Raw genomic sequence first — 23549 nt, 5'->3', positions numbered from 1 at the left:
CATTAGTAATGATGTTCTATGTTGCGAATAAGTGAAATCTCCCAAAACCTGTCCAGGAAAACTCACATTTCACCACAAAACAAAACAAAACACACAACACAAAACAAAAAACAAAACACAAAACAAAACTCTCTCACTCACTCACTCACTCACTCACTCACTCAATAAATCAATAAATAAAATGTAATCTATTTAGGTTGTGATTTTATTTTCAGGACAATTAAGCACATTTATCTCACAGTTCTTCATAATAGGCCTGGTATTGTGTTTTTATTTATTTTAATGATCCTCATTACTATAACACAGTACAGTTTTACTGTAAAAATCTTGTTTTTCAAATTTTTTTTTTTTCAATTAAAATCAATAAAAAATTTGTTTGTAAAAATAAAGGTAGAAGAACAAATGCTACCAACATAAAAATTATTTAAAACATGAATTGTAATATACATATTTATATTATTGTATTATTAAAAATATATAAAGTAATATAAATGCTAGGGGTGTAACGATACGTGTATTCCGGTACGGGTCTTTTGGTTCGGTACGCATGTGAACCAACCAAATCATTTTTTTTCTGGAAATTCAAACAATAAATGTTGTTTTGGCGCTCTTTGATGTGGCGCGACAGATTGCTGTATAGAAGCTTCAGTTCTAACGGCAGCGTGGAGCCCGAGTGAGCGTGATCAGCCCTTCCTCTTTACTATTAGTTCTAATGTGAAATAAACATGAATGAACAAATCATGCCTCATGTATTCGCTCAATCAGTGTTTCAACCGCAGAAAGACGTCATTAAAACAGCTTGTAAACAAAATGTCACATAGCATTTCATTTACCTCCGGCAAGTCATCAGTGTCTACAGCTCGTTATTTGCTAGAGAAATGAAGTCTAGGGAAGAGCATTTTGAGAAATATCAGACTATATACTCATTATATTTTACTTTACCTGTTAGTGATGTCTTAATGAATTAATGTATGTTTAAATAAATGTTTTATGAAACAAGTTATGACAGCCACTGTGTAAATTATTATATTTCAAAAACAAATAGAAATTGTATAATTTAGAAGTTAATTTAAAAACTTTAAATGCATTATGTGCAATTTACGTTTGCATACAGTTTTTTAATTTGAGTGTTGATTCTTGTAGTTAAAAGTAAATAGTGATTGAATATACGTTTGGGCTCTGTTGTTAATTGTAACCTTGTAGTAATGTAAAAGGGTTCCCTATAGTTTAGAGGAGAAGTTGGGCTAGATTTTTGTCCCTACGAACAACTTAATTGTAATTGAATTTATTTAAAGAAAAAAGCAATTGGTTCAGTTTGCCATTGTTTAATTTAAAAAAAAAATTTAGTTTATTTTCCTCCTGCTTTACCGAAACCATACCGAACGTGACGTCAAAACCGAGGTACGTACCGAACCGTCATGTTTTTGTACCGTTACACCCCTAATAAATACATATTTTTAAGCTCTGTTTTTATACATTACAGCAATGAGAAATAGGGGGTTTAATAACATCATAATATTAAGAGTCCTAATAGCAGACTTTATTTGCTTTATGCTTATTTTGTTTAGTCATTCATTCATTCACTTATTGGTTTATCTATTTATCGTGGGGTAAAATTATACTTGCAATATGATAATAGGATAATAAAACGGGTGAAAAAAATCCCATAGACATGTATTAAACCTGAGCCAAATATGGGAACCAGAATGCAATGCAATTTTTTATTTAATTTTTTTACTTGAAACATTTAGCAACCACCTAACCAACACTAAGAACATAAATAGAAACAACCTAGAGCATCTCTAAAACTTCATGGCTATGCCTGGCAAACCACCCACAACACTTGTGGGTGCAGGCAAGCACCATTCACATTTTCTTCAGAAATTAGCATATGTTATAAATTATAGAGCTGTCAACCTCTGTTCACACTGACCGCTGTCAAGTCCAGATCCCGGCTGTGATACACTCATATCCCCATTCTGTCATTGGCCTTGACTGACCGGCTGACGGGTGTCTGTTTTATGAGCAGGCAGGTTGCTGGATGGCTCCCAGGCTGCGAAAACTCCTCAGTCTTCCTGCTGATCCCCTGGACAAGATTAAATTGAGATGAGTGAGCTTAACTGGCTCATCCTTTCAAATCTGATTGGGTTATTGGTCCCAAATGAAGCCATGAGATTCGTTCTGCCTTTGTGTGGCTGTCAGAGCAGCAGTGGCTCGCCAACACCATGCCACAATGAGGTCTCTATATATAGATGGTTATTGCGTTGGCATTGCTATTGAGTTTTGAACACTTTGTTTCTGTTTAGGCCAACCGGTGAGTAGGCGCTGAAGAGATGATGGATGGATTTCTGTTTGTTTCATCAGAACCATCCTGCAACCTCTCGCTACTTCCACTGGCAGAAAGCCCTTCTTGACATAATAAGCTCTCTGTTAACTAAACTGCACAAAATCCACCTCTTAAAGTTGCAGTTCCACTTAAAATTTGTCACCTAGGGAAACAAATAACACTTTATGTAAATATATAACGTTCTCTCGCATAACATAAGTAATATAACCCTTTGCACAGCCATTGATGTTGTTTTTGCTTTCCTATTCTGCTGTTTCCATTGACATTTTCCATGCTCATTGGCTAGTTCTAGGAAGGAATGGCCTTAACTGTGAGTGTTTCTGTCTAGTGGATCCAAAAGTTAGTGAAGTAAATTCTAGGCAAAAGCACAGATGATGCAAATGCGCATGACGTAAAACCGAAGCATACTTTCGCCTCAAGGGCACTTACACCTTAGGGAAAGCTCTGACTCATCTTTCTAATCAGGGAGACAAAAACACATTTCCTATTAAGTTACATTGACATTCAAGAGTTTGGGTCAGTAACATTTTTTTGAAAGAAATTGATGCATTTATTCCGCAAAGATGCACTAATAGATACAAAAAAAAATTACATAATTGCTGTTCTTTTAAACTTTGTTCATCAAAGAATCCTGAAAATAAATGTATCATGGTTTCCACAAAACATATTAAGCAGCACAAGTGTTTTCAACATTGATTGGAAAGTTTCTTGAGCAGCAAATCAGTATATTAGAATGATTTCTGAAGGACTGGAGTAATGGCTGCTGAAAATTCAGCTTTCAGCCATCACAGGAATAAATTACATGTAAAAATATATAAAAATAAAAAAGCTGTTTTAAATTGTAGTAATATTTTATAATATTACTGTTGTGCTGTATTTTTGATCAAATAAATGCAGCCTTGGTGAGCATAAGAGACTTCTTTCACAAACATCTTAAAAATCCTACCGACCATGAACTTTTGAGTGGTTCATAATGCATTGTGGTGTCCTTCTCTCTCTTTGTTAGAAGACCCTTGAATCCTTATTGAGACAGAGTTCTGTTGTTTACCCTCTTGTAATTACCCTGTTTCTTTCCATTCGGTTGCTAATATAGATCTGAACTATGGTGTAGATTGGGTTTTCAGTGTGCATTGAAAATCGCCTGTTTCCTCCTATATTGAGCCTGCCTCAGAGATGTTCTTTTTTTTCCAGATGCTCTTTTTTTTTCAGCCACCCAAGGTTGAATTGATGTGCTTTCAGGAATCGCTCCTGCCTGTGACCAATGATACATTCACAAATGTCTTACACTTTCTTTGTATTCACTTTAAAATGAAGTGAAAGGGATGTGCTTCACTGAGTTACCGTTGCTGTCCTTCCCAGCTGGCCATTTAAATTGGCAAGGTTGGTTCATTCACCCTTAATCTGAAAGCATGTGAATAGCTGGTAAAGATTGAACATTCAGCCTTTTTGATTGTGTGGCTTAGTAAAAGCCATGTCACCTAGTGTCTGAGGGTGGCCCTTATGTCAAATGCAGTGGCGTAACTACAGACAGTGCAGGCAGTGCAGCCGCACTGGGGCCCGTGCCGCTGGGGGGGGCCCCGCAGCGCACGCGGGCCCTGCCCACATTGCAAGCGACTATATTAATATAAATGAATAATAAACGTATTAATAATAAAATACAATTAGTACACAGATTATTCACAGTACTGAATAAATACATAAATTCGCATTAATTTGGTGTTTGTAGCCTGCACTGGGGCCCGTCATTACTAAGTTACGCCACTGGTCAAATGCCAATAATAAAATTAAGGGTCCAGCAACCTTTTGTAGAGACCCAGAGTGTGCACTTCCTGCTCTAAACTCTTTTTGCAGCATTCGATTTAGCAAATGTTCAGTTGCCTGTGAAGGTAAACCTTCAGCAAAATCAAGTTTCCTAGCTTTTCACACCATGCTTAACCCTGAGTTAAAGCTGACGTGTGTCATTTTTAATAGGGATGAAATATATTGATAGCCCATTTCCTCTGTTTTAGATTTATACTAGTGCTGTCAAATGATTAATCTCGATTAATTGCATCCAAAATAAAATATTTTGTTTACATAATATATGGGTGTGTACAGTGCATATTTATTATGTATATATAAATACACACACACACAGTATATATTTTGAAAATTTTACATGTATTTACATGTATATAGTTATATTCATATAATTTATATTGTGAATATAAATATATTTAATATATAAACATAACATATTTTTCTTAAATGTATACAGTACATGCATGTGTGTATTTGTATATGCATAATAAATATGCACAGTACACGCACACATATATTATGTAAACAAAATATTTTATTTTGGATGTGATTAATCGTGATTAATTGTTTGACAGCACTAATTTATATCTTGTTGTCATCAAATGCTCACTTAAGGATATTCTTTAAATAATTTAAAACATTTTTAATTGTAATCTGTACATTTTGAAATAAATATTAATTTTTCAGCTGTACATTTTAATATTTGGATGCGTAAATTTGCATGTACTATTTAAATAATAATTTTCAATGTTATTGTGTTTTTGTATTTAATTACCTTTTTTTTTGTCAAAATATATTTTATTATTATCAGCCATTTATTTCTTATCATCCATAACATGAAAATAGTTGACTATTGTATCGACCAGAATTTTTATATACTATATCAAATGTAGTTTGTTTTTTTTTTATTAAAAAAATTAAATGTAATAAAAATGTTACTTATAAATTATAATTCAGAATATATTTTAATAAATTACTGAAAATTTCCCCCCCTTTTTTTGTCAGGCCACACCAGGTAAACAAATCAAACTCAGCGGTGCAAAATATAGGTGTGATTTAATCTCATAAGGAGAAAACAGAGCCTACAAACTGTCAGTCAGCCTCTCTCGATGCTGCTTGGGGCCAGAGCGAGACATTAAACCGAGCTGAAATATGCCATCAGTCTGCCAGCTGAATGGGTACCGATTAAGAATAATTACAGCAATAAGAGGACCATCTCCGACGCCTTAGCTCGCCTGACAGGAAGTGAGGAGCCCTGTGGGTGACTGCGAAGACATTGGACCGCTTGGTCACGACGAGAGACAGCGGCTGTAGGATGTTTCCTCAAATCCCTCCTCCCTTGTCCTCGCTTTTGTCCCAGCGCTCCTCGTGTAAGAGATTGCGAGTGTCACGGTGAGTGGCCTGTTTACACTGTCATTCCGCCGTGGCCTTTTCAGCACATTACAGCCCCTGAGACGATGGCAGAAAAGAGACAGGCTGAATTGCACCCTTAATAATAACATCTCTGCATTCTGCCGTCAGGTGTTAAGATGAAGGAAACACGACATAACAGTTTGACTGCTGCGTAAACTGACAGACAGGATATAATTGCTATGCTATTATTGCCAGAGAAGGTGGCAGAAATCGAATCCTTTAACCCAGCTTCTTTTGTATTCTCCATAGCGGCACTGTGGATGAGTGCTGTGTCTGGAGTTCTGTCTTCCATTAGCGCTGGAAAGGTGACCGTTGACGACTCACAGATTTTTGGGGGGCGTCTGATTGGATTACCTGAGCAGACGTCCCGTCTGGTGATGCTACCTCTCTCTTTTAAATTGATGAAGCTGGGGCGGGCGGGCAGCACAGACATAATAGCCAGATAAACACAACTCCATTAACCTGCCGCTATACCAGGCGCTGCTGAAGGGATAGTAAGGCCTGATTAATGAGGGGGCTTTTGGAAAGAATCCCCGCTTTCCGTTTCTCCAAGTCGACACGGCTCTATCCTCCAACGTATCTGCGTGTGTTGACTGTGCTGCATGGCTAAATCATATAATTTAGCCCAAATGGGCTCAGCAGCTGACCCAGCATGCATTTCACCTCCTGCCATCGATTGCAGCTCTCACTTCAGGGGCAATTGATCAACCTGTTATCTGGATACTGGACGCCTCGAAATTGAAATCCACTTCTCTATTAAATTAAGTTGCGCTCTTTCCTTTGTCCTCGAGGGTCTGTGTGTTTGACCTGGTTTATGTTATATTCAACCCGGCGCTCTATCGGAGCCACAGCAGCTGGTGTGAGGCTTTCATCCATTGAATCGCTGCTGTATATGTCAACTCTGAATGTGCTTGCACAGCTCTTGCATGCTGTTTTTAGTGTCGTCTTTTAAAGGGAATCTAAGTATTCATGTGCAGAGTGTGTGAAATGATTCTATTGCTGGTTTAACCTTCAACCTTAATGTAAAACCTCTCTCTCTTTAACTGCACAATGAAAGGAATACAGCCGCTGTGGGAAACAGTGTGTCTTTTTTTTATTTCTCGCATATACGCTAAAGTATTTCAGACAGTTATATTGTTTCTCTAGTCTATTTGCCTTTGGTTATTGGAGCATGAACATGTATATGGTCAGAAGTGCCAGCTGCATTTAGTCAATGTGAATTGCTGTTTGTAGCCACCTTTAGTTCTGTAATGTAGTGAAATGAAAAAATACATGTGGGCCATTATTTCTATTATTATATATAAAAGACTCAATTTTTTCCATCATGAATCGATTGGATTGTGAAAAATTTATTTTACATGGCAAAATCAACTGCTAAAACAGAACAATAGAAGAAAAAAAATAGATTTATTCATTAATTTATTCATTTTGTTTTGTGGGTTTCATCTTGCCATTCTTCTTGCTATTTAAAAAAAATGAACATTTATTTATATTAAGCTGCAAAACGACTATTTTACTTTGAATCCTGCATGTTCTGCGTGTCTTTGTGTGAATGAATGGTGCAGACGTGCGGTTTTGTTTACTACACGCATGTTTTCAGCCTCTGCCGCCATAATGTATGACTAATATTTATATATATATATAAACTATTATAAAATGACTAAATGTAAATGTAATGTATGAGTACATGAAAACAAGAACATAATCTCCAGAGCTGCTCTGAGAGTCACTTCATGCACAGTTTACGGTTTCATTTGAGAAAACTATCGTCTTATCATATACAAACAGAAAAAGGTCTTCACTGCAACCTGAAAAAAATAAAAGTTTGGTTTAACTTGAAGAAACTGTGACAGAAATATATGACTTAATGTAATAACAGTACTACTAATAAAATTATTATTAAAACATTATTTTTAAGGAATAATCACGCAATATTTCTTCTGTTGTTGCAGCACTTTGTTTGCCAAAAAATTGGAAGGGTTTTAATTTTCATTTGATTAAAAGATAAATTATTGTTTTATGCCTTCATTTATTTACCATTTATAATACACACATTATATAAAATATTAATAAATAAAATAAAAAATTAAGTTGTTTTTGTTTTTATAAAATCAGTTACTTAGAGATGCTTTTGATTATTAAAATGTAAACCATTAAAATGGAATTCTGAAAATTAAAATGGAAAACACAAAATTTGGTTTAAAAAACAAACAAACAAACAAACAAACAGAATTTGAGGGAACAAAAATGTATTTCAAAGGGCCCTAAAAATATAATTTTTGTTAAACTTGTAATAAATTGTTGTTAAATTATTAAATAAATTATTAAAATTGTGTACGTTTCACAATTTAAATTAATTAGACATGCTTTTTTGGTTAACAAAATTAAACTTAACCATTAAAACTAAAGTCCAGAAAAATTAGAGGAATTTGGGAAAAAATAAAACTGATTTCATAGGGCACTATGCTTGCAAACAAAGGGGGAAAAACATGCCTACAATATTAGCAGTTATGGTGCAAGTTTTTTAATGGATGCTGAGATGTGAAAAACCACCCCACTAATTTAAGCTTTATATTTTTTGTATTGATTACCAAAAAAAAAAATAAAACTTTTGTTTATACATTTGTTATTTTCTGTATGCTTGAAGTTATTTATAAGAATATGGTAAACACATGTCTGTTCTATCATGCATTAAGGTACAATGCATGTGGTGCTCTAAAATCTGTCATCGCTAACCTCAGTCAACCTCGCTTTTTGTTTTTCAGAGCTGTCCTGGTTAAACTGGTGTCTGACAAGCTCCTGCATCTTCAGTCTCCTGCTCCTCCTCTTCTTCAGAGAATCGTACGACCGCCTCTATTTGGATGTCTTTGTCTCTGTCTGAGCACACCACTTGAGCTTTTTTTCAACAGAAGACTGAAGGCTTGTCTTTTTATGAGCACTATATTCCAGCAGAGTGCAGAGAAAGGGCACACAGCATCACTTAATGCTCACTTTTATGGATCTGTGTTTTTTTGAAAAATGTTGTAATTGTGAAATATATGACCAGCAGTGGTGGCAGTGCATTGTGTTAGCATCATAACTAACAGCGGGAACTGAGACCCGACTAAGGAGGAAAAAAGTGTAGATATTGACCTTTCTACTTGACATTTTGCCTCCTGGATGCATCCCTTTTGTATATTTTATTTTATTTAACTTTTTCTTTTTTTAATACGATTTTTGAAAATTATGTGTTTACATACTGGCACAATATAAGGGACTTTTATTGCATAGAGAGTCACAAGCGGATCTACTTACGGATTTGGTAGTGCCCCACGGTGATGACTCCTCTAGTGCTCTCACCACATCTAATGGGAGTGTAATGGATAATTATAGACAAGCTCAATTAGACGCCTGGCGAGAGCTACGGCCGTCTGGGGACCGGGGACCTCTTAGAGCTGTACTGTCACTTGTCAATAGCCTGTGGGATCCGAGCTTTAATTGACCTGTGATAAGACTGTCAATAAGTGGCATAAGCTGTGGTCTTCTTGTTTTCCTTATCAACCCATATTATGCAAAGAATAATTCCCTCCGCTGTGGGGTTGTGCTAATCACCTTGCAGCCATTAGTCCGATTCTGGGTCACGTTATCTCAAGGCGTCTGAGGTCATAGTTTATGTGATGAGGGATCTATAGTATCCATGTTTAGGTAGCCATTTGTGTTCGTCCCATTCTCATGTGACGGCTTGGTTTATAGCTGTAGCATGCGCACGGTGGGTGTCTGTTGCACAAGCCTTTTAGAATTTTATGCAATCGATCATGCATTTAACTGTAATTTATTAACTCATTTTAGGGATTAATACACTAATATTGACAATAAGGGATTGTTAATGGTTTTTATGTCAGTACTGTTGCAGAAGAGCGTTTAAACATGGCATTATGGAGTGCTGGAACAGTACAACACTATTCACCAGCAATAATAGCCATGTTCGGTAGCCTCTCGTGATTTGTGGCATAACCTAATGCAAAAACGAGTGCAATACTCCCTCTCGAGTTTAAAATACAGCCTGTCGTATGACCCATGCACACACTAGGCCATTCTCTCCTGCATTTTTGAGCAACACCATGAAAATGGAGCCCATTTGAATCTGAACTGGTGAAATTTGGCGGCTTGAGACTTGCTGTTGGATTTAGTGTTGACTTCAGTGGAACTGATTGACGGGGAAGGAAAAGCATTTTATGGACACCCCGAATCCCACGTTTCCACAGATTTCCAACTGAGAACTTTGGACACACACGCGGTTCTGTTCTTCTCTGGGAAAAGCCTGCATGTGAACCACTTTTTTGTGTCTTCGTACTATTTTACCTGTGGTTAACGTTGCCTTAATTAACAGTGACCTTTGTTCTGTCCTCCTCTCCACTGTGATGTGCGTGCCGTGCTGCAGTCGGTGCTTGTGCTCTGTTCTGTCACTGTAATGTTAATCGTAAGTGGCACTGGAGAGGCGTACGTGCCCCTGTCCATGTGCAGATACATGTCAAAGGTTTTTAGCACCTTATTAAAAATATGTTTTTAGAAAGGAATCGTGTTTTATTCTCCTCTCTGTCATTCAAATTTTAATCCAGCTTGAAGTGTATAATGAGAAACCATGAAAATAGCAGATAGTTCTGACACGGAAATATAATTGGATAAGCCATGTACAAAGCCATCTTAAAATGTTACATTGATTGATTGAAACAGTGTGAAACAGCCTTTAGAAAACATGTGCCTGACCTTCGAGCAAACAACGTTTCCAGTAAATGTGTAATCATGGGTGTCTATAAGATGAGCTCATGTTTCTGGAGTTTGCACACACTCCCATGATGCCCCACACCCTTCAAAGCATGAGATCATAGATGACATCAGGATTGAGAGTGGGCGTCCACAGCCAGTATGTGTACTCGGGAGTTGTTAACATATTGTGTGGTACACCAGCCAAAAAACCTGCGGTTTACATGCAAGCCTATAGATTACCGTTCTCATAGATTTCCTCTTTTCTCTGTGAATGTTTGTGTTGTCAGTGACCGTGATTGTGAGAATTGAATTGTTTGCTGTTCATGTCACTTTTAGTTTGAGAAGTTATTTATTCATGTTTACTTTGAATAGTTCCATACCAGTTCTTTTTAGGCTTAGCAATAATAATATTTTAAATCTATTACAAAAACAAAACAAAAAATGACAAATATAATGATATAAAGGAGAGATATTCAATATTTTATTTATATTGTATATATTAAAATATCTTTTTCATTTCATTATTGGTCTATTTTCCATTCAAACTGTTGTGAATAATATAATATAGGGTAATTCATATAATACATTTATTGAATATCATATATATTCTTTATTCTGCCATTCATGTCCTTATTATTAGGTTTTTATTGAAAATAAAAACAATTTGCAGTTATGTGAATGTTAAATAGAATTACTTTGCATTCATCCTTTTGCATTAAAAATCTAATGTTTTTTTTTTTTTAAAGTCTTACTTTTTCACTTTTTCCCCTTTCAAAGAATGAAGTATTGAAGTTTCTTAAGTCCTTTTTTTTAGTTTCACAGTACTGTCAGAGCATTGAAAGAACATCCCTTTCTTCATCCCACCATAGCTGAATAACAAAAAGGAGCATTTAAACTTGTCGCGTCAACTTTTCAGCACATAAAAAAGCCTCGGATTCAAGTGTTACTTTTCAGTGTTGACAACAGCAGCAACAGGCATCCTGGGAGAAGATCGTCTTAAACAGGTGTTTTCATTCAGTGACAAGCAATTTCATAAAATCCATTTTGGCTTTGTTCCCTGTCCATGGACTCTGTTCTGCCATGGTTCCTGTTCTTGAGCACATGACGCACGCTCTGTAGTAAACGGGGCTCACTGTCAATCTAGGTGACACTTTTACAGCCATTGATTTGTTTTCTGTTGCAGCTTTCTGTCCTCACATGCTCTGCATGCCCTTTCATGTTTCCGGCAAGACGTTTCCCAGCGGACGACTTCTGCGACAAATGAACAGAACCTGTCTTATAAAAAAATACACATACATAGAAAACAAAAATATAGGAGGGTTTCACCAGTTACAGTTGTGTTCTCTTAAGTTTACACACCCCTTACAGAAACTGTACGATTCTTATGTTTAGCATAAAATAATGAATTTACACACATTCAAAAGTCAAGTGGTGCCTACTAATATTCTTTTTCCTTCCCGAAAAAATATTGATGCTATTTGTGCATGACAACGCTGTATAAAAACCAAATCAGATGCTATGACCAACTGGTTCCTTTTGCTCATATTTCTCAATATTATATCTCAATATTTCTCATGCTTTAGAAGAAGAAGTTTTATTTATATAGCATCTTTCCGTAGCTCAAGGTCGCTTTAATGCTCAGCATACTATCTTAGCATACCACTAGCCTGTTAGCTTGCTAGCTTATTAAATCTAATATCGTTTTGTTATCATGTCAATACGAAAAAGTGAAATAAAAAAACTTTTTCATATATTTAATATATTATAATTATTATATTTTATATACAATACAATATCCCCTACTGCGGACCCATTTAAGTGTGCCTAAATTGTTCACAATAATGGCATTACTGTTTCATAAGAAATGCAACTGGTGCCACCTTAAGCAGTTATTTTAGTATTTTTATATACTATAAGAGTATTCATTAATATTTTGAATTTTGGCTTTTTTTATATATATATTTTCTGTGTTCATTTTTGTTTTTAGTAATTGTAATTTTGTAATTTAAGTCACATTTCATTTGTTTAGTTAGTTTTAACATTTTGTATAACTTAAAATGTAAAAAAATTTTTTTTTTTTATTGCTTTATTTTAATTCACAAAAATTATTTTAGTGGTTTTAGTTTTTGTTTGTAGTGAAAATAACCTGAGAGGATATTGGTTTTAATATGACTGTAATGTTCTTGCGTCGTTTGTCCATAATTGATTTAAAAATGTATAATAAAGGTACGATCCATGTACATGCTGAGTAAATTTACTTATCAAATAAATATCTTGGCCTTTGTTTTTTTTTTACAGTGCTCTTAACCAAAAATGTAATTCTCTTATGCAAGTTTACAAGTGCCTATTTTTGATAAGATGTAGAGATTTCTCTGTGCATTGCAGTTTCTTTAAGGATACATGATTGCAGTAAGCACCAGATGGCTGGCAGGGATGTGCGCAACATGGTCACAGAGGCATTAGCAGGCATCTAGCTCCAGCCCTGACTGTGATAGCCTGCTGAATAAGAAGGTAAGCATGGAACCCACACTTTGAGCAAATCAATAACAAAATCCAACAAAACATAATGGAGCTTGATGATAATCAGGGAGCATGTTTGGATGGGGACTCTACTTGGCTGACTCTCATCAAGGTGAGCCACTTTCGTTCCAAGAACAGACGGAAGATGGAACGAGCAGACGGCATGTTTGGATTCAGTTGTGCGGCTCTAATGTGCAGTGACGTGGCTAAACCAAAGCAGCATGTCTCGAGACTTCAAGCAATTAAGAGATCCAGGCAAGCGGAAACGCAGCGGTCAGGAGAGCGACGGACACTTTGATCAGGCACTCATCTCATTTTAATCCCACAACACCTCTGCTCCAACAGCCATGCTCTGCTAATGAAATAAGCTGGCTACAATGGCATAAACCAAACTAAATATGTAATGTTTTAAGACTGTGACACAGGGGTTGGGCAAAATAATGTGAACTCCAATATTTCTTTATTAAGGTATTTCACCACCATCTGGATTTAATACAGCTTCCTACCTTCTTAGAATAGATACATACAACTTGTGAAAAGTCTCCAGTAAAATGTCATCTATCAGAACATCTGCCATTTGCTTCAGAGATGTTGGAGGAAGGTTTCTCACTCTTCTTTCCGAAACTGGCCACAGTGGTTTGATAATATCCCAGACAGCACACGTACGTCTGCAAGATGTCTGTTAAAGATCGCTTGATCTGGAAAGCATCTGCAGTGTACAAACATCTGACAGACGTCTGTAAGATGTCAGTTTTACATACTTTCTAAATCTTAAACATCTTAAAGACATCTAATAAACATCTATTTAACATCTGATATGAAAAGTCCTGTAGACGTATTGCAGATAAGCTAACACTCTAAAACAGTGGTCTCAAGCTCAATTCCTGGAGGGCCACAGCTCTGCAGAGTTTAGCTCCAACCAGCTCCAAATCACACCTGCTTGGAAGTTTCTAGTGATCCTGAAGAGCTTGATTAGCTGGATCAGGTGTGTTTGATTAGGGTTGGAGCTAAACTGTGCAGAGCTGTAGCCCTCCAGGAATTGAGTTTGAGACCAATGCTCTGAAACAGGGCTGTCCAAACTCGGTCCTGGAGGGCCGGTGTCCTGCAGAGTTTAGCTCCAACCCTAATTAAACACACCTGAACCAGCTAATCAAGCTCTGACTAGGCATAGAAACTTCCAGTCAGGTGTGTTGAGGCAAGTTGGAGCTAAACTCTGCAGGACACCGGCCCTCCAGGACCGAGTTTGGACAGCCCTGCTCTAAATAGTATGTCAAATAGATGTCTTCACGATGTACGTGTGCTATCAGAGATTCAAGTCAGATTTGTCTGGCCATGGCAGATGTTGAAGTTCATCTTGATGCTCCAAATCTCCAGGTTTTATGATCATATCTTTCTTGCATTTCTGTGATTAAAGTTTAAGCAATTGACCCTTTGCAGGGAGTTTGACTGATAGGTGATCTGACCAATCACAACGCCGAATCTGCCATTTTGTCTGACAAACCAGACAGAAGAATAGATTAACGTCGATGGACTTGAACTTGAAAAATGGTGTGTAGTGGTGGTGAAAAGTGGTGACATCTTTCCACGTTTGAAACAAGATACCTTCTGATGTTCATTCATGTTTATTTTGTGTTAAGGTATTTCACCACCATCTGGATTTAATACAGCTTCCTACCTTCTTAGAATAGATACATACAACTTGTGAAAAGTCTCCAGTAAAATGTCATCTATCAGAACATCTGCCATTTGCTTCAGAGATGTTGGAGGAAGGTTTCTCACTCTTCTTTTCGATACTAGCCACTGTGGTTTGATAATATCCCAGACAGCACACGTACGTCTGCAAGATGTCTGTTAAAGATCGCTTGATCTGGAAAGCATCTGCAGTGTACAAACATCTGACAGACGTCTGTAAGATGTCAGTTTTACATACTTTCTAAATCTTAAACATCTTAAAGACATCTAATAAACATCTATTTAACATCTGATATGAAAAGTCCTGTAGACGTATTGCAGATAAGCTAACACTCTAAAACAGTGGTCTCAAGCTCAATTCCTGGAGGGCCACAGCTCTGCAGAGTTTAGCTCCAACCAGCTCCAAATCACACCTGCTTGGAAGTTTCTAGTGATCCTGAAGAGCTTGATTAGCTGGATCAGGTGTTCAAGCTCTGACTAGGCATAGAAACTTCCAGTCAGGTGTGTTGAGGCAAGTTGGAGCTAAACTCTGCAGGACACCGGCCCTCCAGGACCGAGTTTGGACAGCCCTGCTCTAAATAGTATGTCAAATAGATGTCTTCACGATGTACGTGTGCTATCAGAGATTCAAGTCAGATTTGTCTGGCCATGGCAGATGTTGAAGTTCATCTTGATGCTCCAAATCTCCAGGTTTTATGATCATATCTTTCTTGCATTTCTGTGATTAAAGTTTAAGCAATTGACCCTTTGCAGGGAGTTTGACTGATAGGTGATCTGACCAATCACAACGCCGAATCTGCCATTTTGTCTGACAAACCAGACATAAGAATAGATTAACGTCGATGGACTTGAACTTGAAAAATGGTGTGTAGTGGTGGTGAAAAGTGGTGACATCTTTCCACGTTTGAAACAAGATACCTTCTGATGTTCATTCATGTTTATTTTGTGGTCTTTCGAGGCGCTACAGTGATCTGTCACGACCCGTTAAAGAACCACAAAACGGTATTTACTGTTTGAATTTCTTTCAAAATTACAAAATTTGAAATCTGAGATTATGTTTCATGCCAGAAGTAACCTGCTGTCTTGTCTGTTGGAGCGTTGTTAGTTTCCTCTTTGCTTCGTGATGTATATTTCACTGCGTGAGAACATGATGTGTGGCGTGAGAGCGGCAGGGGTTGTCGGACGAAGCAACAGTAACGAAGGGTGCGGGTCTTTCCATAGAAGAAACAGGGTCTTCAAGGTGAATATTGAGGTTTACTGTCACTTTACTGCGGTTGTTCTGACCAAATCCTTCAGTGTTTGATGCTTCCTTTCAATCCCTTTCCGTTTTTTGCCCACTATTCTTCGAAGTCTTGCCATGCTTTGTGTACACAGTCATAATCGTAAAGACTGTTGTTCTTATAACACCAAACAGTTGGGCTGTTAAGATTACAGACGCTTCTGCTGAATGGGCTTCCATTATTTGTCTTTTTTTGGACGTCTGACAAGTCACCCATTTCATAGACCACTGGTACTAAACATTTATACTGCACTAAAATACAAATCAGCAAATATAGACAATGAAAAGATAAATAAAAGATAATCGCAGCAGTTTTTTTCACTGTAGCCTACACAAATTATATTAGCCCCATGTTCGCATTATTTTGTTCAACCCCTGTATATGATGTCCCAGTTCAACTGGTAGCACAAAGCAAAGAGGTTCAATTCCCATCAAGCATATGCTGATGAAATGTACAAACTAATCTACTATGTCTGTATATGTAAAGGGTGACTAATGGACATCTGGATTATTGTTTTGTTCCCTCATAAACGTGAGAGAGCAGCTAGCAGAAAGGCGACTTGTGCTGTTAACATGGGCTCGATGGAGCCAGACAGGTCAGGAGTTATGACTTTGATCTGTTCAATCATAAGAGTGCTGAATGAAAATGGCCGATGTCAGAGGCCAGTAGCTCCATTAACCTGTCCTTGCAGCATGTTGGGGCTGAATTGCATAGCGGTGCTGCCACAACAGCTGCTGCAGGTGCTCACCTGTCAGGTCGAAGCACCTCAGAGCTGCTAATTAATAATTAATTATGTAACTCATTATTCAAAATGACTTGCTGTACATGAATCGCAACCCTGCAAGCTTTCAGGTACTAGACCAGATCACCACACTGCTTTAACAGAAAGTGAGAAAGAATGGGTGGTTTTAATGTCATGGATGTAATAGAGAAATTAAAAACGGTTTATTTTTTATTGTAGTTCAAACTTTTTTTTATTTTTTATTTTTTTACTTTATTTAGTTTTTTAATATGACATTTGTTTTTCCAGAACAAAGTTCCAAAAAGAAAACGATAGTACGGTATACTAGTAGTTACAAATAAACATCTCTGATGCACAAAATAAAGGAGTTTTCACTGTAGCCTACACAAATTATATTAGCCCCATGTTCGCATTATTTTGTTCAACCCCTGTATATGATGTCCCAGTTCAACTGGTAGCACAAAGCAAAGAGGTTCAATTCCCATCAAGCATATGCTGATGAAATGTACAAACTAATCTACTATGTCTGTATATGTAAAGGGTGACTAATGGACATCTGGATTATTGTTTTGTTCCCTCATAAACGTGAGAGAGCAGCTAGCAGAAAGGCGACTTGTGCTGTTAACATGGGCTCGATGGAGCCAGACAGGTCAGGAGTTATGACTTTGATCTGTTCAATCATAAGAGTGCTGAATGAAAATGGCCGATGTCAGAGGCCAGTAGCTCCATTAACCTGTCCTTGCAGCATGTTGGGGCTGAATTGCATAGCGGTGCTGCCACAACAGCTGCTGCAGGTGCTCACCTGTCAGGTCGAAGCACCTCAGAGCTGCTAATTAATAATTAATTATGTAACTCATTATTCAAAATGACTTGCTGTACATGAATCGCAACCCTGCAAGCTTTCAGGTACTAGACCAGATCACCACACTGCTTTAACAGAAAGTGAGAAAGAATGGGTGGTTTTAATGTCATGGATGTAATAGAGAAATTAAAAACGGTTTATTTTTTATTGTAGTTCAAACTTTTTTTTATTTTTTATTTTTTTACTTTATTTAGTTTTTTAATATGACATTTGTTTTTCCAGAACAAAGTTCCAAAAAGAAAACGATAGTACGGTATACTAGTAGTTACAAATAAACATCTCTGATGCACAAAATAAAGGAGTTCCAAACAGATCACATCGATAACATCAGCAGGGTGTGAGGAAAAATAAAAAATAAAGTAAATACAAAAAATACTACAATAACAAGATAATAATATTTAGGTAAATAAATTAAGAGTTACAAAGGTATAATGCAGTATAAAAACCAGCGTAAAAAAATAAAGTTATCACATTCCTAAGTGATCTAATACAGGCTTCCATATTTTCCAAAATATATCTAGCTTATCATTGTTAATAAATCGTAACTTCTCAATATGAATAATGCCCGCTAGTTCACTCAGCAACACATCGAATGTTGGAACAATGTCAAGTTTCCACCTCTGAAGAATCAATCTCTTTGCAAGAACCATAAATAAAGAAATACACTGTCTTTCATATGTACTAAAAGAAGGTACAGAAATCACCCCAAAAATGGCAATCATTGGATCTGGAACAATATCTTTTTTTATACACTTTTGAAAGCAGGTCAAAAATATCAGTCCAGTACTTGTGAAGGTTACAACATGTCCAAAATGAATGTAGAAGTGTACCCTCCGCAACCTTGCATTTATTGCAAACCGGTGACACTTCAGGGAAAATCTTATGCAATTTAGTTTTGCACATGTATACTCTGTGTAGAGATTTGAATTGAATTAAGTTGTGTCTAGTATTAATTGAACAATCATGTATATTCTGTAGGCATTCCTCCCATTGCGCATCCTCAATAGTGAAACCTAAATCCTCCTCCCATGCTTTCCTAATTGAAGTTGTCACTATCCACCAGATCAGTTAATACATTATAAGCCACCTATCGTGATTGGTTGGATATCTGCCTGTTGCCGAATGTATGCAGCCAAGGGCTCTATCGCAACTGCGAAAAGAAATGGGGACAGCGGGCAGCCTTGTCTTGTCCCTCTATAAATTGAGAAAGGAGCTGAAATATTATGATTAGTCACTACTGAGGCTTTTGGACAGGAATTATTTTTTATTGTACATAATGTTCTATATTGTTACTTTAAATTACTGTTTAAATTACATGGTTAGAGATTGTGATGGCACATTTTTCTGAAGGTACTTGGACAAAGACATTGCTTCATTTAGTGAAGATACTTTAAAAAAGTGACTGGCATTGTAATCTCTTTAAAACTTGTTCTTCTTTTCCCCTTTGTTTTAAAGTTTCTGAGTTGCTTGTTCTGAGTGTTCGGAGTCTCACAAAAGGTTCTGAGCCATTTCTGTTTCATGGGGCAAAAAGAAAAGCTTGCAGTACGTTTCCTGATGGAAAGTTGTAGCGCTATAAAAAATTCAGTTCCGTCACTTGTTCCTCTTTTGCACTGCAGTGTTAGTATGTGTAAAAATAACTTTCTCAAACAATATTATTAACAAAGGACTGAATTAAGTTATGCTTTAAAGTGACATTGTTATACTTTTCTGTATAGAGATGTTAGAAGGAACTTTCTGTTGAAAACTATTTTTCTTGCAAACTTTGTACCAGAGATATATTCTAGTCAAGGAAAATGTAGTTTTCCTTTGTTTGGTTCGGCACGTTTTAGCTTTTATGAAATCAGGCAGTAGATTGAATAAAACAGTTACGTTTTGTTAAATAAATGCCCCACTAGCCTGAGGATGGTCAAATTAAGGATTTTTTTTTTTTTAATTTTTTGAAAACTCTGTCTGATTTTTTTGTTCTATTCATTTTCTCTGTGCAGAAAATATATTAGAAGCTCCATTTAGCTCCAAACCTTATTAGCTTAGTGAGGTAATTTAACATCATATGGCCTGCTCCTGCTTTCATTAATGTGAATACTCTTGAGGCAAAAGGACCCTTTATCACTGACCAATTATGGCCACCCACCCATTCTTTAATGTCACATCCAAAAAAAAAAAAGGTAAACACTGCTCGGTCATAAATGACTTTGAGAGCAGAAAGCTGTGAACACTGGATGTGATCCTTGTGTCTGACTTTGGAAGAGAATTTAGCACATTTTCTTTGTTATGCATGACTCATCTTTGCTCACTATTTGGGGGGCCACTAGGTGCCGCTTTAGGAGCGGTAAAAATAGCGGTTTCCACGGTAACGCTGTACACAAAGCAGCACTGTGCTCACAAACGCTGCTTTATCAGGCATTACAGGCATGATGAAATGAAAATGAGACCAATCGACCAATCACCGCAGATTAGCGTCACGCAAAGGAGGGGCTTGGAAAAACGAATCATTGAGCGAATCGTTTGGGAGTCGTTGAGCAAGTAAGGTAAACAATAAATGCATATTAAGATAATGAAAGTGTTTTTTGACCTTGCATGCATGTCAACCTGTTGTTGGGGACTACCAAAACCAAAATATGAACCTTTCATAACCCATAATAGGGGCACTTTAATTCACATTTTTTAATTTTTTTAAATAAAATTTAAATTCATGTTTTTAAAATCAAATAAAAAAAGTAAAATCCTAAAATATGGTCCTACATATATTTTTTAAGCAAAATCATTTTTCTTTTATTCTTTTGAAATCCGTGTGAAATATGACAGGTTTTGTGAAATCATTCTAGTGTAGGTTCCTTGTGTACGGAAGAGATCCGATCAATAACATCTGGTTGCAGATGATATCAATCATTTCAAAGCATCTGTTATTTCACAGCGCAGAGCCACTCTTTTCCTCAGAGGCAATATTCTGTGTGTAAAGGAACTGTTTATGGTTCTGAGACCCACTCAGACTGTCTGGTTTGTTCATCTTGTAAGCATGCAAACAGTCTCTCTCAGTCTCCCTGTGGAGCCCAAACACCAAAACAATTTCAGCTTTGTTCACAAACATCATGAAAGAATGGTGTTTATCTGATGTGCCCCACTGTGTTCCTCATAGAGATAATTGGTTATATAGTGACGGCAGGACATAGATGCATTGAGTCTACATGCAAACCAATTTCTGGATTAAGTAGCCTAATCTGATTATTGATTTCACCTGACTGATAAACTCAAACTTTTTCTAGTCCAATAAATATGAACTAACATGAACATGATAAATTTTCTGTATAGATATTTGAAACGATTGTGAAAAGCACAATGCAAATAAATGTGAATTAAATTGAACTAACAATGAATTGTATTTTTACATTCATCAACTTTGACAGATATTAATACTGTAACAAATGCATTGTTCGTTGTTAATGTAAGTTAATGCATTAACTCTTAGGATATAATATTTATATACAATTTTATATAACCTTATTATATAGTTGTGTTTTAAACTATTAATATATATATATATTTTTTTTAAAGGAAATTATCACAGAGAATACCCAGTAGACCATCACAACAATACTGTTTACTTAACATTTGACATTTACTTGTTTTAAAATGTTTGACTATTTTTTTTTTCTTCCCAGGTAACGTATGAAACAAACATGAATCCAAAGTTTACGTTTCCAAGACAATGACAATGGATTTTTTATGACCTTTTTCGTCACCTTTCAGACTCCATATGAGACTAGGAGAAGAATACCCTTCATACCAGGTGTGTTAAGGAAGTTACAGTCTAGTCCTGGTGAAGACGCATTACTCTGCAGTCCCAGACTCTGTGCTGACAGCAGCACAAATTGATTCCACGAGGTTTGCAGAATCAGCCACAAAAGCATCTGTCTCGCTCCTTGCCACCGCTCTTCCCTGATGGGCCGCAGATTCGGCCCCTACCTTCAGCATACGGTGCTCTCCTGGCATAACGCCAGCTGGCCACTCAGGGGAGGACAGCGGTGGTCATCTGTCAGTGCCAGTCTGTCAGCAGATAGCGGGTGATGGATGGAGCCTTGTGCTCGTCAATAAAACCCACTTTGAAATGATTGCAGAGCTGTGCAGAGACCAGGCCCTCCCGCTGAAGCGCAGCGGTGTCTGGCCTTCACCCTCCGTCTCCAAACGTTGCCCTGTTGGACTCAGAGGGGTAGATTGAGATAAGTTTGGCTTTTATGCTGAGGAATAGTAGGTTTATGTATTGTTTACGACAGGAAAATGACATCATTCACTCTGAGCTTGGAAAAACATCTCCGAACACGCATAGTTCACCCAAAAATGAATGCTGTCATCATTTACCCACCCTAATGTCATTCCAAACACAAATGCTAAACTTTTTAATGGATAGTTCTTAGAAATGGACTTGAATAGGTCACCCGACCAAATGGGGAATGGAACTTTCAAACTTCAAAAAGGATGCAAAAGCATCATAAAAATGGTTCATACTACTTCTGGAGCCGCAAAATAGCTCTGTATTGACCAAAAGTCAGATCTTTTCAATAAATAGTTTGATCCCGTTCTCAAAACTTACAAATTATTCATTCACAAACTGGACTTTTTGGACTGATTGCATTCAACTCAATGATTTTGACAAGGTGGCACTGGAGCTGAATATTTTCACTGAATTACAGTTTAAAGTGTATTCTTTCTTGCAGAAAGACTGGGAATATAGCACATGAGTTGAATGGACTACGTTTAAGACACTTTTCTTATGAATTTGTGCAATATTTGAAACTTGAAAGCTTGGGTTCCCATTCATTGTAACTGCATGGACAAGAGCGGCCTATAGTGTGATTAAAATACTTTTTATGTTCCAGAGAAGAAAGTAAGTCAGACTGGTTTGAAACGGCATGAGGGTGAATAGATAATGACAGAATTTTCGTTTTTGGGTGAACTGTTCCTTTGACTGAATGGAGCAACAGCAAACTAGAATTATTGATCATCTAAACACCCATTTAAAAAAAAAAAGTTCCTATTGACTCTCACTCTTTTAAAACTCTAGACTGTCTTTAAAAATGAGAGAGACTTGCAGTGAATAAACTCCCCACGCTCACTGGGTAAATCTTGTATAGCGATGCCAACTTCAATATTTATGCCATCAGGTCTTGAGTGAAAAGGGCAAACAGTGTATCATGTCAAAGACTAACATCCATTTTTCTCTCTGAGGAGGGATTGTGTGAAGGGAAAACGGTGTGGGTGTGTGTTGTCAGCATTTAGGTCCAATTTCCCTCAGCCTGCCAAACAAATCCCTCCACATACAAATGGGAGTGTATGATAGCCAACCTGACATTGGATTGAAAAACATGACAATTTGAAAACGCTTACCTTTCACTCTGCGGGAGACAGCGGGGTGACCTAGATTGATGTAGTGTGGGAGTAGTTGGGAAAGGACGAAACAGCTCAAGTTAGACCGGGTTGGCATCAAGGTTTATTATCTTTTACAATGTACAATATACAAAAATATAGAGTACCAAAAATTCACAGTGTCTAAAAGGCAGTGATTACAGTCTACATCGCATATCTAACCACCAGGTCAGTTGCATAGAAGGGCACCAAGCCTTGCAGGGATGGAGCGCCTCACTGCGTTGTCCAGCTTTATGCGTGTTCAATAGCAGAGATACTCCTTTCAAAACCCGACTTACACGGAGCAGCCGCACTTGACCAACATATATTATCTGGGCAGGCAAACGGGAGCAAATGTGGGGATTTTAGTTTGACCTTTAACTTTGAATATGAGCTTAGAATTTTTCCTATTCTTGGATTTCCTTTCATCTGTACAGTGGAGTCCAAAAGCCTTTGAAAAACATTCCAAATCTGGGATTTACTTCACGTAAAATTGGAAATAATGTTTTCAGATTTAAAAAAAAAAAAAAAAGTAAAAATATAGAAAAAAAATTCAATTAAACTTTTCATGCAAAATATGCTGATAATATAATCTGCAATTTAAAAAGATATTAATACCATTTTCTGGACTTTAGATTTTTTTCAGTGAAAAGGGCTTTGTATGTGAGCATATCTTTAATATAATTTGCAATAAAAATGTAATTAATAAAAATTCAAAATAGGAACATTTTCAGTAATGCTCTCAGA

The 23549-nt window shown here is 36.8% G+C and overlaps 1 protein-coding gene across 1 annotated transcript in view; it reads left to right on the top strand.

Annotated features, from left to right (window-relative positions):
• The window catches only part of slc49a4 (solute carrier family 49 member 4), a 40533-nt gene extending 31455 nt beyond the window's left edge, over nt 1–9078 (top strand). Inside the window, exon 9 of the mRNA XM_016531365.1 lies at nt 8326–9078. Coding sequence (XP_016386851.1) covers nt 8326–8441 — 116 coding nt within the window. The 3' untranslated portion in view covers nt 8442–9078. The remainder of the gene's footprint in view (nt 1–8325) is intronic.
• Nucleotides 9079–23549: the final 14471 nt, after the last annotated feature.

Source organism: Sinocyclocheilus rhinocerous, unplaced genomic scaffold (genome assembly GCF_001515625.1).
Source record: "Sinocyclocheilus rhinocerous isolate Xijiao unplaced genomic scaffold, SAMN03320098_v1.1 scaffold2529, whole genome shotgun sequence".
In the NCBI taxonomy this organism is placed as follows: Eukaryota; Metazoa; Chordata; class Actinopteri; order Cypriniformes; family Cyprinidae; genus Sinocyclocheilus; species Sinocyclocheilus rhinocerous.
The sequence above is the reverse complement of the archived record's forward strand: the minus strand, read 5'-3'. Positions and strand labels throughout refer to the sequence as shown.